The sequence below is a fragment of the Symphalangus syndactylus genome, chromosome 12 (assembly GCF_028878055.3).
Source record: "Symphalangus syndactylus isolate Jambi chromosome 12, NHGRI_mSymSyn1-v2.1_pri, whole genome shotgun sequence".
Classification (NCBI taxonomy): Eukaryota; Metazoa; Chordata; class Mammalia; order Primates; family Hylobatidae; genus Symphalangus; species Symphalangus syndactylus.
In genome coordinates, this window is record NC_072441.2 from 120,882,953 (window position 1) to 120,899,994 (window position 17,042).

A 17,042-nucleotide genomic window follows, 5' to 3' on the forward strand; every position below is an offset into this window, starting at 1 on the left:
GATTAGAAACTCTGAGAGTGGAGCCCATCAATCTGTGTTTTAACAAGATCTCCAGATGATTATGAGGCACTGTCCTAAAAACAGGTTAGTAAGTCTGAAAGGGTAAGAACGCCTAACATTTACGTAGTATTTACAACATGCCACATAAAACACAGAAAAATTTCAAAGAAGGTCTCATTTCATCTTATTTAAATATGATTAATTGAGTCTATTTCCAGTTAAGCTAGATAACTAAGAGATAAAAGCACATTTTTTTCCAAACCACATGAAACCCTGAATGAATGAATTTTATTCATTCAAACCGATCCTTCTAACTCCTGTTTTAAATTACTAGTTGCACTCTAAAGATTTACAAAGGCTTTCTCCTCTAGAAGTAGTCTATATAATTGAATATATGTTAATAATTATATTCTCTTATTTTTCTTCCACGTTTTATCCAGAGGAAATGCAAAATGCCTTCCCCTTAAACTTGCTAAGTACAACAACAGCCCAGCCTTTAACAATTACTACCTCCACCACAAACTTCTGCAAGAAATTACAAAACTGTAGTCCCCATACTTTGGGAGGCCAAGGCAGGTGGATCAATGGGGGCTGGAAGTTTGAGACTGGCCTGGACAACATGGTGAGATCCTGTCTCCACAAAAAAATACAAAAATTAGCCAGGCATTGTGGCACGTGCTTGTAGTCCTAGCCACAGGGGCTGAGATGGGAGGATCACTTGAGCCTAGGAGGTCAAGGCTGTAGTAAATCAGGATTGCACCACTGCACTCCAGCCTGAGCGACAGGGTGAGACCTCATCTCAAGAAAAAAAAAAAAAAAGAAAAGAAGAAAAGAAATTATTTGTAATACAGTAATACATGGTTTTGGACATAATGAAGCAATAAAAGTAAGTATGTTAGTGCAGCATCCTATCTTTAAAATCAAGCACAGAAAGAATAATCTTAGGAATTCATTAAAGAAAACTTTAAAGCAGCATTTCAAATGTCTCCAGGAAACTAAAAGTCATCACCTCAAGAGAACTCTCTCTTTAGTCTACTCCCACAGTATTTTATTGACTTGCCACAAGCATTTACTATTTATTTTCTTGAATCTACTTTTTCAAGAAAATACTATTATTTTACTTGAATTTATTTATTCTCTAATTGAGTATTCCTCAGGTATATCAGGTAGACAGGAATACCCACTAGATATCAAGTAAACTATCCAGTGCTAGAAGTACAAAGATGAAGAAGTATTCTTGCCAAAGATGTGAACACTTCTCCCTGACCACCATCCCCAGAGGGTTCTCCCTCACTTGCTTACTGCATAAGCTCTTTAAGGACCCTCTGACACCCTGCCACCAAATCTAAAAAAGTACCTGCCTCTGCATCCACTCTCTTCTTGTTTCCTTATATTACCCAGAAGGCAGCGGCCTCCCTTCTAATTAAGGCAAAAAGTCTTACTTTGCTTCAAATCCAATCCCATCTGTAAGATCTCATGATCTAATCCAACAGATTATCTCCTTTCCCCTTTGGATTGCACGGCAATACACTCTCTCATCCTCCTTTCCAATTTTCTCAGTGTGCTTTACTAGTTCCTCCGTAGCTACCAAGTCTTCAAATGTTAGTCAGTGTTCTATATATCTACAATTATGCTGTCAATTACTAACTGCAAAAGTTTCCAAATTCACAGCCCTCACCTCATCTCTGTATAACCAGAGAATTTATGTCAAATGTTAGATATCCCCCATGAACCCTGTTGCTATTTGAACAAGCTCCTCCTCCAGTATCCCTACCTCTGTAAATGATACCCGTATTTTCCCTGCCCAGCTGCTCCAGCCAAAACCTTAGAAGTTATTTCCCTCTGCTTCAAGGTCAACATCAAATCAATTACGAAGTTCTGGCTACCCTAGTTCTTATATACTCTTAAATACTTCTTCTGCCTCGCCCCACAGACCTCCCAGAACCTACATATTGGATCTCCCTATTGCCACTTGTGCTTTTTTTTTTTTTTTTTTTTTTTTTAACTTTTTTTAAATTAAAAACTGCCAGTCAGGCACGGTGGCTCACACCTGTAATCCCAGCACTTTGGGAGGCCGAAGTGGGTGGATCACCTGAGGTCAGGAGTTCGAGACCAGCCTGGCCAACACGGCGAAACCCCGTCTCTACTAAAAATACAAAAATTAGCCGGCTGTGGTGGCACTTGCCTGTAATCCCAGCCACTCGGGAGGCTGAGGCAGGAGAATCACTTGAACTCAGAAGGCAGAGGTTGCAGTGAGCCAAGACCGCACCACTGCACTCCAGCCTGGGCAAGAGAGCAAGACTCCATCTCAAAAACAAAACAAAACAAAAAAAACCTCTGTCATCCAGACTGGAGTGTAGTAGTGCCATCATAGCTCACTGTAACCTTGAGCTCCTGGGCTCAAGAGATCCTTCCACCTCACCCTCCTCATTAGGACTACAGGTGCACACCACAGGCCTGGCTGATTTTTGATTTTTTAATTTTTGTAGAAATGAGGTCTCGCTATGCTTCCCAGGCTGGTTTTGAACTCTTGGCCTCAAGCAATCCTCCTGTCTCTGCCTCTCAAAGCAATGGTATTATGGGCATGAGCTCCCATGCGCAACCACTTCTGCTTCTGTCCAATTCTTCTCCATACTGTACACTGTAAATACTTTCAAAGCACTTAAAACACTTTATTCTATATATTGACTAATAGAGTTTGGATATTTGTACCTGCCCAAATCTCATACTGAACTTGTAATCCATAATGCTGGAGGTAGGGCCTAATGGGAGGTGTCTGGATTATGGAGATGAATCCCTCATGGCTTGGTGCTATCTTCATGATAGTGAATTCTGGTCATTTTAAAAATGTGTGGTACCTCCCCCCTCACTCTCTCACTTGCTCCTCCTTTAGCTATGTGACTTGCCTGCACCCACTTCACCTTCCACCATGATGATGAGGCCTCCCTAGAAGCTGAGCAGATGCCAGCACCATGTTTCCTGTAAAGCCTGCAGAACCGTAAACCAATTAAACCTCTTCTCTTTATAAATTACCCAGTCTCGGGTATTTCTTTATAGCAAGGTAAGAACAGCCTAGTATACTCGCTTAACCGTTTGTGTCCTCACTACCATGTACATCACTCTTACACTCTCAGCACTTAACCTGTTTAACATGAATAGGTACGATTTTGAAAAAAATTAAACATAAAAAAATTCTAGACAAATATATGTGAATATACAACTGATCTTAGGATCACAGAAATATTTTCTAAATAAAAACGGCTAGAATTTGGTTTTAAAAAGTCTTAAGAATGTATGGCAACTGCTTCCTGAGGAAAGTTATTATACCTCAGCACACTGCTGACTACAAAGATCTTCTTTATATTAACCTTAAAATGTGGTTTCTAGACGTAAGTTCTACTTTTATTTCTTGGATACCAAACACTGGTTTGTGACAAACCTTCACAAGTCTACTAAAATTTTAAATGCTAACCTAATTAATGCTTGTTTTGTGGATATGTGTAAAATTATTTCAGCTTATGGCTTCACCCTGTACTACTGACAAGCCTCTGACAAAAGCAAGGGAAAATAAACAGGAAAACCAAGTCGAGATTAGAAGAGGAAAATTTTAGGGTAGAAGTTATGAGGGTGGGAGTACATGTAGTGACTTTCAAAGTTTAAGCTTAGATTGTTTGTGTTTCCTTTTTAACCTTTATTTTGAATCAGGTATGTTTTGAATTAACACAGAAGTAGAAAACTCACCAACACTTGCTGACAATCTTGCATTCCTTTTTAAGTTGTTAACATGAATTTGTATTTCTGTCATATGTCACTGGTAATTCACAAACTTCTTTTATAGCCTAAAGATTATTTCTTCAAAGGAATACTTATCAACAAGCAAATATGTGGACATATATGGACTAATGCTAGAGTCCTACTTACTCTGGATCCTCTCCCAGCAGGTAAAACAATTTTTCATTCATTCATGCATTCATTTAACAAATATTTACAGACACAGGAATATGCAAGAAATAAGACAGGTAAGGCCCCTGCCTCGATGAATCTCCCAGCCTAAAACACAGCTTTAAAAATAACTGCTTTAAAAGACTGATCCCAGCAAAATTTGGGAAGGAAATCCTTCCCTCTGCACTCCCATTCATCTCATTTCTCAACCAACCCCAGATGGTCAATAACACTTAAGACAATAATGGAAATATCTTCTGACGAAAAGGGAAAGTACATTGGCAGTCTTAAAAATCATATCTATTCCTTAGAAAACAGTCAATAATTACCTAGAGATGTCTTTTTAAGTATAAATTTAAAGCTCACAAGCATTCCACAATAAGGAACATATTAAAAGTTACCCTCAATCTGGATCCGCATTTGCTTAACTATAAATTGAAACTTAGCAAAAATGGTCCTTGTAACTATTGTAGAAACATAAAGTTTAATTTGAATAGTTTCAAACTATTGTAAAGTGACATCTAAGGTGCAGAATTATACGTCAAAAAATTAGTATAAAAATGTTCATTATTTTGACCTCCTTATAGAAATAGGGATACACAGTGTCAGAACCTCAAAAGAATTAATTCCTCTTTTTCTTCTGGGTGTCTCAAAGGAAAAGTGTTTTCTGAAACTTTACAAAGTTTCAATAAATCCTTAAGTGAATAGAAGAGCACTAGAATTCAGGTATGCCTGTATCCAAATCTCAGTTCTGTCTATTACTGGCATTATGTTTATCTTGGACAAGTTACAAAATTTCTATCTCAGTTTTTTTCATCTGTAAAATGAGATTAATAGCAGTATCTTGCTACACAGGGTTGATACAAGGATTAAATGAATTAGGGAATTGATGTAAAATATTTATGATGTTGTCTAAAAATGAGTAGGTAACACACTCTACATTACCAGTACAGAGACTATTCTAGCATCAATGAATGCCACCATAGATAACTATTTTCTTCTTAGGAATTTACTAATGCTTGATATAATTCCATTCCAACAGCTTGAACAAACATAAGTAAAAATATTGAAAAACTCTCTAGAGGTAGAGTGTATAACAATTTTGACCATAACAATCTAGTTGTACAAAATTCAGACTCGGAATTCAAAAGACAACCATCACTACTAAGTATATTAAGTTTAAACTATACAGTTTCAAACTATTTCTCTCTGGTGGACACTGAACACCTAATAGAAGAAAAAACGCAAAATATGCTATTATTGCTGTGTGTAAAAAGAATGCAATTAACTGTCTTCTTTCCTGTTCCTTGCCATTGCTAACCTAGGACCACCTTCTACTTATGAGAGTGAACTTCACTGTATGTCACCAATTCCATACCTTGTCTACTGTTTGATAGTTGAGATAGTGCCAAAGTAAACAAATGCTGCCACCTTGTGGACTGATGGGTATGGTCTTAACTCCAAATAAGCAAAGGAAGAAAAATACGTTTCTGGTTCGGCCTTTTCTCTCAGATTATCACTGCAATAAGTGACCAACACCATGTCATGCAATTTTACAGTAAGAATAATTATCTCTTTTACAAAGTAACAAAATAATGCACCAAATTCAACATTATCTGCCTTCTCAAATACTTGTTTAGGCCTCTTTTTTGGTTTGAGACAGAGTCTCATTCTGTTGCCCAATGCAGTGATCTCAGCTCACTGCAACCTCTGCCCCTTAGGTTCAAGCAATTGTCCTGTCTCAATTAGCCAACACGCCTGGCTAATTTTTGTAGTTTTAGTAGAGATGGAGATTCACCATGCTGGCCAGGCTGGTCTGGAACTCCTGGCCTCAAGTGATCTGCCTGCCTAGGCCCCCCAAAGTGCTGGGATTACAGGTGTGAGCCACCTCACCTGGCCTCTTTATTCCTCTTTCTGAAAGAAATTAATTAAATTTCCTTTTTCGGGAGGAATTAAAAGGCGTTGAAGTAAATTTATTATCAATGATGTGTTTGAATATAAGAAACTAAGAAAAGCAAAAAATTACTAGAGCTGTGAGAGTTTTTCACACCTTCATTTCTTTGGCCATGTCATCCTTTCTTGCTAGTCTTCATCTCTCATGCCTAAGACACTTTAAAATTTGAATTTTTTCTTTAAAAAACATTAATTTGGTGTAATTAATAGAAAAAAACGAATGTAGCATGCAAGACGGCCCAACCAGAAACATCTTTAAAATTTTTTATATTAGCCTAAATGTTTTAATCTAACCACAATTTATAAGTATTTCCAAACTAAGATCTTGTTTAGGTCTTCCTAAGAATGTATTTCTGCCTCAGAATGCACAATGTTTTCATATAAATGTCAGTATGATTAGGGTTTATTAGTAATTTTTAAAAATCCAACACTACATTAAATCAAGCTTTAAAAAAGCAATAATGAAACCCTCTCTTCCCCAAAATCAAGCTAAAATGGCTTTCAGGAATGAAAAAAAAAAAAGATTATTACTCTTTGTATAGTCACATAACTACAGGTAAGTGCATACATATCAGGTCAATATTATAAATAAACTTTGACACTTATTTTTGCCATTTCACATTCAATCTACATTTCTGAAGTCCTTAAAAGCATAGTACACATTCTTAATATAGTTAAGAATTTAAGTAAGAATGCTAATCTGTTGCTCCAAACTAAACTGTTTCATAAACTATCCTTTTATTTCTTATCTATAAGGGCCCTAAAATAAGATTGTGAGCTCTTCTGAATCCAAGTGTCATGTCTGGCCTGTTCATGACTATATGCCTAGTCTGGCCTAGCCTGCACTAGGTTATCAATGATTTTTTGTTAATTAAATTATGTAATAAAATGCACCCCATAATCTGCTGCATTTTCAAATTTTATTCAATCAAGTGCCAACATACTGAAAAATAAAGGAATGTATGATTTTTGTCTTATTCATTACTGAGTTAAACAGCTGACAGAATACAATAAAAAATCTCCTCCAAGTTTCTTTAGCTAATGGCTTAAATTTTAAGATCTTCATTTACATAATAAATTCAAATCTTAGTCCTGTAAATGAAAAGCATGTTAAGTTTTAGCAATATTTGACACATTAAAACTTACCAAATTCCTGATATGCCTCAAAAAACATCTTTTTAGCGTTATTCATTCTAAGAGATTTGAACATGAACTAGCAATTTGATTATACCAAGGAATTACTGTTAATTTGCTTAGATGTGATACAGCCCTGTGGTTTAACAATGTCCATTTTAAGAGATGCAGGTTAAGTTTCTGAGATTTGCTTTAAAATACTTAAGCATATACACACCCAACGCTGAGCACCCAGATTCATAAAACAAGTTATTCTTGGCTTACAAGAAGACTTAGCCACAAAATAATAGTGGGGGACCTCAGGCTGGGTGCGGTGGCTCATGCCTGTAATACCAGCAGTTTGGGAGGCCGAGGCAGGTGGATCATGAGGTCAGGAGTTCAAGACCAGCCTGGCCAACATAATGAAACCTAGTCTCTACTAAAAATACAAAAATTAGCCAGGCATGGTGGCGGGCACCTGTAATCCCAGCTACCGAAGAGGCTGAGGCAGGAGAATTGCTTGAACCTGGGAAGTGGAGGTTGCAGTGAGCCAAGATCACCCCATTGTACTCCAGCCTGGGTAACAAGAGCAAAACTCCATCTCAAAAAAAAAAAAATAGTGGGGGACTTCAATACCCCACTCACACCATTAGACAGAGCATGGAGGCAGAACACTAACAACAAAATTCTGGACTTAAAACTCTACACCTGACCAACTGGATACACATTGACACAGAGTACTATACCCAACAACCACAGAATATACAAACTTCTCATCTGTACATGGAACATGTTTTAAGATAGACCACATGCTTGGCCATAAAACAAGTCTCAATAAATTAAAAAAAAATCATAATCACACCAAGCATAACTCTTGGACCACAGTGAATAAACACAGAAATCAATACCAAGAAGATCTCTCAAAGCTACACAAAAACATTAAAATTAAACAATTTGCTTCTGAATAACTCTTGGATGAACAAATAAATTAAGGCAGGAATGAAAAAATTCTTTGAAATTAATGAAAATAGAGATAGGATTTACCAAAATCTTTGGATGCAGCGAAAGCAGTGTAGAGAGGAAAATTTATAGCACTAAAAATGCCTTCATCAAGAGGTTAGCAAGATCTCAAACAAATGACCTTACATCACATGTAGAGGAACTAGAAGAAAAAGAACAATCTAATCCCAAAGCTAGTAGAAGAAAAAACTAAAGTCGGAGAAGAACTGAACGAAATTGAGACCCAAAAGTCCATACAAAAGATAAGTAAGACCAAGAGTTGGTTCTTCAAAAGAATAAGCAAGACTGATAAACCACTAACAAGATTAACAAAGAAAAAAAAAGAGAAAATCAAAATAAGTGCAATCAGAAATGACAAAGATAACATTACAACCAATACCACAGAAATACAAAAGATCCTCAGAGATTATTATGAACATCTCTATGCATAGACTAGAAAATCTAGAGGAAATGGATAAATTCTTGGAAACACACAACCTCCCAAGATTCAAACAATAAGAAAGTGAAAATCTGAACTGACCAGCAACAAGTTCAGAAATTGAATCAGTAATTTAAACAAAACAAAAACTACCAACCAAAAAGATCCCTGTACCAGAAGATTCACAGACAAATTCTAACAGATGTACAAAGAATTGATACCAATCCTACTGAAACTTCCAAAAAAATCAAGGAGGGGCTTCTCCCTAATTTATTTTAGGAATCCAGCATCATCCTGATACCAAAATCTGGCAGAGACACAATGATAAAAGAAAACTTTGGGCAAATATCCCTCATAAACACAGGTACAAAAATCCTCAATAAAATACTTTGTATTTGTTCAGCTTACAAAATACTTATAAGCTGAACCCAGGAGCACATCAAAAGTTAATTTGCCATGATCAAGTATGCTTTATTCCTGCAATGCAAGGCTTGATTCAAAATATGCACATCAATAAATGTGATTTACCACATAAATAGAATAAAAAACAAAAAACATATGATCATCTCAACAGATGCAGAAAAAGTCTTTGATAAAATCCAACATCCTGTCATGATAACAACCCTTAATAGACTAGGCACCAAAAGAACATAACCCAAAATAGTAAGAGTCATCTATGACAAACCCATAGCCAACATAATAGTGAATGGGCAAAAGCTGAAACCATTCCCTTTGACAACTAAAACAAGACAAGGATGCCCACTTTCACCACTCCTATTCAACATTATACTGAAGGTCCTAACCAGAGCAATCTGTCAATAGTAAGAAATAAATGGCATCCAAATAGGAAAAGATTAAGTCAAATTATCTCTCTTCACTGACAATACGATTCTATACACAGAAAACCCTAAAGACTCTGCCAAAAGGCTCCTGGAACTGATAAACAAATTCAGTAAAGTTTCAGAATACAAAATCGATGTACAAAACTTGTTAGCACTTCCATATACTAATAACATTCTAGCTGAGAAAGAAATAAAAAACACAATCTTATTTACAATAGCCACAAAGAAAATAAAATACCTAGGAACTCATCTAAGCAAGGAGGTGAAAGATCTCTACAATGAGAACATAAATCCCTGCTGAAAGAAATCAAAGATGACACAAATAAATGGAAAATTCTTCCATAAGCCATGATTTGGAAGAATCAATATTGTTAAAATGGCAATACTGTTCAAAGCAATTTACAGATCCAATGTTATCCATAAAATACCAACGTCATTTTTCACAGAATTAGAAAAAAACTATTCTAAAACTCACATGGAACAAAAAAAGAGCTTGAATGGCCAAAGCAGTCCTAAGCAAAATGAACATACCTGGAGGCATCACACTACCAAACTTCAATTTATACTATTAGGCTACAATAACCAAAACAGCATGGCACTGGTAGTTACAAAAACAGACATAAGACCAATGGAATAGAATATAGAACCCAGGTATAAAGCTGCAAACCTACACCATCTGATCTTTGACAAAATCAACAAAAATAAGCAATAGGGAAAGGACTCCCTATTTGCCCATCAATGGTGCTTGGATAACTAGCTAGCCATGTGCAGAATAAAACTGGACCACTACTTTTCACCATATACAATAACTCAAGATCAATCAAAACTTAAGTCTAAGACCTCAAACTATAAAAATCCTAGAAGGAAAGCTAGGAAATATCCTTCCTGACACAGGCTTTGGCAAATAATTTATGGCTAAGTCTTCCAAAGCAATTGCAAAAAAAAATAAAAATTGACAAATGGGACCTAATTAAATTAAAGAGCTTCTGCATAGCAGAAGAAATTGTCAACAGAGTAAACAGACAGCCTATGGAATGAGTGAAAGTATTTGCAAACTATGCATCTGACAAAGGCCTAATATCCAAAATCTACAAGAAACTTAAAAAAAAAATTAACCTGTGAAAAACAAAAAAATCCAATAAAAAATAAGAAGACATGAACAGACACTTCTCAAAAGAAGACATACAAGTTGCCAACAAGCATATGAAAAAACGCTCAACATCATTAATCATCACAGAAATAAAAATCAAAACCAGGATGAGATACCATCTCATAACAGAATGGCAATTATTAAAAAGTCAAAAAATAACAGATACTGGCAAGGCTGTGAAGAAAAGGGAATGCTTACATGCTGTTGCTAAGAATGCAAACTATATCAACCACTACGGAAAGCAGCTTGGAGATTTGTCATGTAACTTACAACAAAACTACCATTTGACCCAGCAATCCCATTAGTAAGTATACGCACAAAAGAAAGTAAGTTGTTCTACCATAAAGACACATGCACTAGTATGTTCACTGCAGTGCTATTCACAGTAACGAAGACATGTAATCAATCTAGGTGGCCACCAGTGGTGGACTGGATAAAGAAAATGTGGCACATAGAATACAACACAGCCTTAAAAAAGAATAAAACCATGTCCTCTGCAGCAACATGAGTGAAGCTAGAGGCCATTATCCTAAGTGAATTAATGCAAGAACAGAAAACCAAATAATGTATGTTCTCACTTGAAAGTGGGAGCTACACACTGAAGACACATGAATGTAAATATGGGAACAACAGATACTGGGGACAACTAGATGGGGAGGTGGGAGAGGGCAGGGGTCTTGGGCTTATAAAACACTTGTTGTGTACTTATGCTCACTGTCTGGGTGATGGAAATGTTAGGACCCCAAGCTCAGTGTCATGCCATATACCCATGTAAGAAACCTGCTTGTGTACCCTTTAATCTATTAAAAAAAAAAAAGTTGAAAGTATTAAAAAATAATAAAAAAATAAAAGTGGTCAGGGAACATGGAAAAAATAATAAAATACTTAAGCAAAAAATAATCAAAATGAAGAGGATACATAAAACTTGTACAGCAAAATCTTAACCACTGCTGAGTGTGGGTGATGGTTATGTGAGCAATTATTCCATTCTCTCCATTTTCCTGTATATTATACATTTTCATTAAACATTTCAAATAATGATAAAAATAATATAAAGCAAGTTGGGTGCAGTAGTAGTCCCAGCTACTTGGGAAGCTGAGGCATGAGGACTGCACGAGCCTAGGAGTCTGAGGATAGCCTAGGGAGCATAACAAGACCCTGTCTCTTAAAAACAAAAAAAAGTCAGTAACAGAAAGATAACTGGAAAAATCCCAATATCTGGAAACTAGTAACAGCCTCAGTAATCATGGGTCAAAGAGAAAAATCAATATGGAAATTAAAAGGTATTTTGATATATACTTCATAACATGCTGTATGCAATAAACACAATTTTATCTGTCAATTTTAAAAAAACAAACTTTCTAAAAAAAATAAAGCTAAAATAGTACTTTGAACTACATTAAAATGGAAAAGTATCACATCAGTTTTTTTGTGATGTGGCTAATACAGTACTTAGAGGGAAATGTGTAGCACAAAGTAACTATATCAGAAAAGAAGGTATCAACTAATGGACCTCAATTTTTACCTTAAGAAATCAGCAGATGAGAGCAAATTAAACCCTCAAAAAGTAGAAGAATGAAAATAATTAAGAGCAAAGATTCATGATAACAGAACACAGAAAAATACAGCCTATCAATAAAACCGAGAGCTGGCTCTCTGGGAAGATCAATAAAATTGATTAACTTCTAAGCTAGACTCTTCAGGAAAAAGGTAAGAAGAAACAAAATCCACTATCAGGCATGAAAGAGGGAAAATCATCATAGAATCCAAAGATATTAAGAGAATAATAAGGCAATATTATGAATAATTGTATGCCAATAAGTTCAACAGCCCTGATGAGATGGACAAATGTCTTAAAAGACACAAACTAATTATAATGCTAAATCAAGAAGAAATAGATAAACTGATTAACCCTAAATCTCTTACGCAAATTGAATTGGTAGTTAAAATTCTTTTCTGGAAGCTTCACTGGCAAATTCTACAAAATATTTAAGGAAGAAATAATACCAATTCTATACAAACTTCCAGAAAATGCAGAGGTGGGAGCACTTATGAGAAGAGCATACTGTCATCAAAACCAGACACTGCAGTACAAGAAAACAAGCTACAACCTTTTGAGATGGATACTATCAATTATTCCACTTCAGAGATGGAGAAATTTGGCATACAGAAATTCAGGAACTTGCCTAAAATCACAGAACTAATAATAGGCAGGCTACTTCAGAACCCATGCTTTTCACAATAATGCTATAAGTGCTTCTCAAATTCAATTAGATTCTAGACATTCTTACAAAAGAAAATAGTAATTTGACCAATACTTACCTAGAGACTATACTAGAACCATTATAGAGATCACTAGCATATGACAATGTGGCTAAAGGTCGTACTGAATTATATCGAGTAAACTTGGACAAGCATTCCTGAAATTCATCCAACTGGCTTGCAGTTCGACTGTCATCTATATGAAAAAAAAAACCAAAAAACAAAACAAAACAGATGAATTGAACTGCAAAGTAAGTCAAAGAACCACATCCACAAATTAAAATTTATATTCTAAATACAAAAAACAATTTTTAAAGATTTTACTGAAGACTAGTTTGCACAACTTAATTGGTTAATTTTTCAGTTTTAATAAAAAATGTCTTGTTTCTTTGAAAGATACTCTTTCCACTGTGAATTCTCACTTTTTTGGCAATAATTTCTTGGAAAAATAATAATAATAATAATAGAGCTACTATTTAAGAGTCATTAAAACAAAAATCCATCAATGGAGAATGTGAGGATGTTAAGAAGAGTACATATATTGGATGGGTATTTGTTAGTTTGAAGGAACGTGTTTACTGGCATACATATTTATGCCCATGTTTTGTTTAAAATCTCGTTTACAATAACATTTTAGATAAAATAGTTTATAAATAAGAAGAAATATTTCACCAAATAATACACTGAAATGTTTCAAATCCTATTACAGAAAGACAGTAGAAAACTGCAATGTTATGAACTATTAATTCTAAAAAACAAACAAAGTTTGAAATTGCTCCTTTTTATCTCAAAGAGTGCTTTCATCAAGAAAAAATATTCATTCAAATCTCTTGCTGAAATATGAAAAACAGTAATTCCATCCAGTGGTACAGTATACAAATACCTTGGGTAAAGTCCACTTCAGTAAACTATTGGAAGATAAATCATGTGGAATTTAGAACATAGTATCAGTTTACGAAGTACCTGAGAATACAACTATTCTCCAGTCTATTAATAGAAGCAGACCTACACTAAAAGCATAAATTTTAAAAATCATTGCTTTTCAGCACTGTGTCGTTTGAACGTATACTTTCCTTTCTGAAGAATGAAAAAAACAATGAGCACTTTAGTTTCCTAGACTGAAACTGAGACAAGTTTGTTATACCATTGTATTTTCATAGCTTCTTTATTCTAAGCCCATACATACACACACACACAACTTTTTCAAGGTAAACGTTCATGATTTCCCTTCTTAAATGCCATCTGAAGTCTAGTAAGCATAATAAAAGAAAGATGCAAGAATTATTAAGTCAAAAGAGTTATACAGACAATATAACGCACAGTAAAGAATTTATGTTATCTGGAGATATTAGGTTATCTTGAAAATAACTGTTTGCATGATGAAATGTATGTAACAATTATTATAAGAAAAAAAATAAACAACAGGGCCGGGCACAGTAGCTCGCACCTGTAATCCCAGTACTTTGGGAGGCCGAGGCGGGTGGATCACCTGAGGTCAGGAGTTCGAGACTAGCCTGACTAACATGGAGAAACCCTGTCTCTACTAAAAATACAAAATTAGCTGGGCGTGCTGGAGCATGCCTATAATCCTAGCTACTTGGGAGGCTAGGCAGGAGAATCGCTTGAACCCAGGAGGTGGAGGTTGGCGTGAGCCAAGATGGCACCACTGCATTCCAGCCTGGGCAACAAGAGCAAAACTCTATCTCAAAAAAAAAAAAAAAAAAAAAAAAAAAAAAGAAATAACATTACTTGAGGAAACTGAGTGAGCTTTTGCCCCTGATATTTTATAAATTTTAAAGATTTAACCACTAAGCAAATTCATCAAAACACCTAGATTTAAAGGGTCCAATTAGTTGTGCTTCCATTCTAAAGAGAGCAAAAGGAATTACCTAACAGGCAATACCATAACGGTATTGAGATAAAACTCTTGCTCCACAAAAATTATTCTCAGGAAATTCCACATATTATAAATATAACATGGGTTATTTGCAAAAATAAAAATCCCAACTGTACTGCAGAGTGGTCTGGATATAATAATTAATGATTCTTTTTATATAGAATCCTATTACTGTGAGTTATTTAACATTCTACATACTGGAAAGATGGTTGGTTTTATTAATTTAAAAACTGTTTCAATGTTATCCTATTCATTCTCATTTTGTTATCAATTCCTAAGTACATAAAACTCACAAGCATTCAATATTGTGTATTCTGTTCTAAGCTAATAATCCTGTTCTAGGCTAACTGGATTTCTCCCTATCGTATAAGCTCATTAATAGCTACTTTCAACAGAAACCATAAAGAAAACAATAAAACTAGTTTTTTCAGCATCTGATAGTAATTGGTTTTAACTTATGAGGTTACAAAAAGGTAGAATTTTGTTTGCGTGGTGTTTTATCATCAACATCCACACATATCTGCTGGTATATCACCTCTCCTACCCTAATTACAAATTGGTTTGTAAAAGTGTATTCAATGTCTCTTTTCTTTCTCCTAATGCTTTATAATTAACTTCCTCTTTCAATTACAGTTAAAACTCCAAAGTAATAGTTCTTTAATATTCATCTTTCATTTTAATAGTTGGAAATAAAAGTTATGGAATACAGATGGATTTACAGATTCTCATTTGAAAATATACAAAGGACAATCAACCGCTTAGGTACACCGTTTCAGAGAAGTTAAAATTTCCCCTTTACAGTCAAAGGTACTGGGAGGAACTTACAATCCAGCAATATAATTAGAGTAGCTAGCTAACATAAGATTCCTGAAAACTAGAGACATGTTTTAGGTACAATACAGCCATACCCACACAAATAAAAATCTAATTTTCCTCTTGTAGTAGTATTATTCTACTGTCTTGTAAAGCTACACCCCCAAAAATAAACTGACTTGTGATGACCTTTACTATTCCATACCATGCCTATGCTGCCAGTGACTTAAAGATTACTAATAAGAGCCTACCCCAATCTCTTTCCCACCTCTTTTTTTAAAGGTCTGCCACTTGCCTATAGTTGTATTTCAATATCATACCAACAAATAATGTATGAAAGGGTTAACATGAACTCTACCAGTCATAATGCAGGTATTGGGCTACTTTCAACTTAACAACTTCCTATGGCAGTTTATATTTATAGATTATTACACAAGCACAATAAGGGGCTCCATTCCCAGGCAATAAATGAAAGCTTTCCATGCATAAAAACTGTTTGTTGTTAATTTCAAACAAACAAACAAATTTTGGCTTCTCCCTTGGTCTTCAGAGGAAAAATGCTTTGTAAATCTAATATATTTTTTCCTATACCACTAATCGTGAGGCAAATCTGTCTATAGGATCTAAGCAATGTGTAGATTATAAATAATATAAACACACGTATTCAAGAGAAAACCAACACCCAGTTTTTAACAACCAATAAAGTATAAGACTTTTTTTTTTCCCCTTGGTGGGGTTTATTTTAAGCAGATGCCCCATTAATGACATGAATTAACTAAGCACCCAACATGTACCAAGCATTGTATCTTATATATGTCACCTGCAATCATTAAAAAACCCATTAGGGTTAATGTCTCTATTTCATAGATGAGCAAAGACACTGAGAAAGACTGAAGAACAGAGTTAAGAAAAAGAGGAAAAACTAAATTACTTTTTTACAGTAATAGAAATATCCTATGCTATCACATCCACATCTTTGCATATGTTATTTCCTCTACTTTGAACAACTGTTTCTAAGTATCTTTTTCAGTTAATTCATACTCGAATAGCCCATATACAACTCCTCTGAAATCCCTACACTGATCATGCCCTTACACCTCCCCATTTTCAACTTGGCCTGGAATTTTTTTTACTATCAGTTGTATTAGTGGATATTATTATCTATTCTCATGATACTCCTGTAAACTTATTTAACATATAATATCACACAGAACTGTTTATCTGTTGCTTTCCCTGACTCGATTTACAACACTCCTTAACGACAGAAACCAGTTCTTTCATCTTTTTATTCTTAGCACAGAGGACAGTGCTTAGAACTTCATGTTTATTTAATGTTAAATAGGAGGCAACTGAATGAAACTTATTTTTGTTGGCTACATATTCATGGCTGAATTTCTTTTTAACTTTATCTAGCTTGCCATATAAAGATTCAGAATTCGCAAATATAGAACCAAAAATAGTCATTGGAAAGTAACATTCTCTAAGATCACTAAGAACCTCCATGATGATCTGGTAGACTATGTCAAAAATACATACCTCTGCTTTAAAATTAGGACTTTCCATAAATTCAGCACAAAAACCTAGAAACAGATCTGAAATGTAGATTTCAGATAATTTGAGAAGGTCTAAATA

At 34.9% G+C, this 17,042-nt stretch overlaps 1 protein-coding gene across 8 annotated transcripts in view; it reads right to left on the reverse strand.

Annotated features, from left to right (window-relative positions):
- COP1 (COP1 E3 ubiquitin ligase) overlaps positions 1-17,042 on the reverse strand; it is a 258,844-nt gene that overhangs the window by 119,283 nt on the left and 122,519 nt on the right. For all 8 annotated transcript variants that reach the window (XM_055255388.2, XM_063625143.1, XM_063625144.1 and 5 more), the window contains one exon: positions 12,761-12,896. In XM_055255388.2, the coding sequence (XP_055111363.1) occupies positions 12,761-12,896 (136 nt within the window). The remainder of the gene's footprint in view (positions 1-12,760; positions 12,897-17,042) is intronic.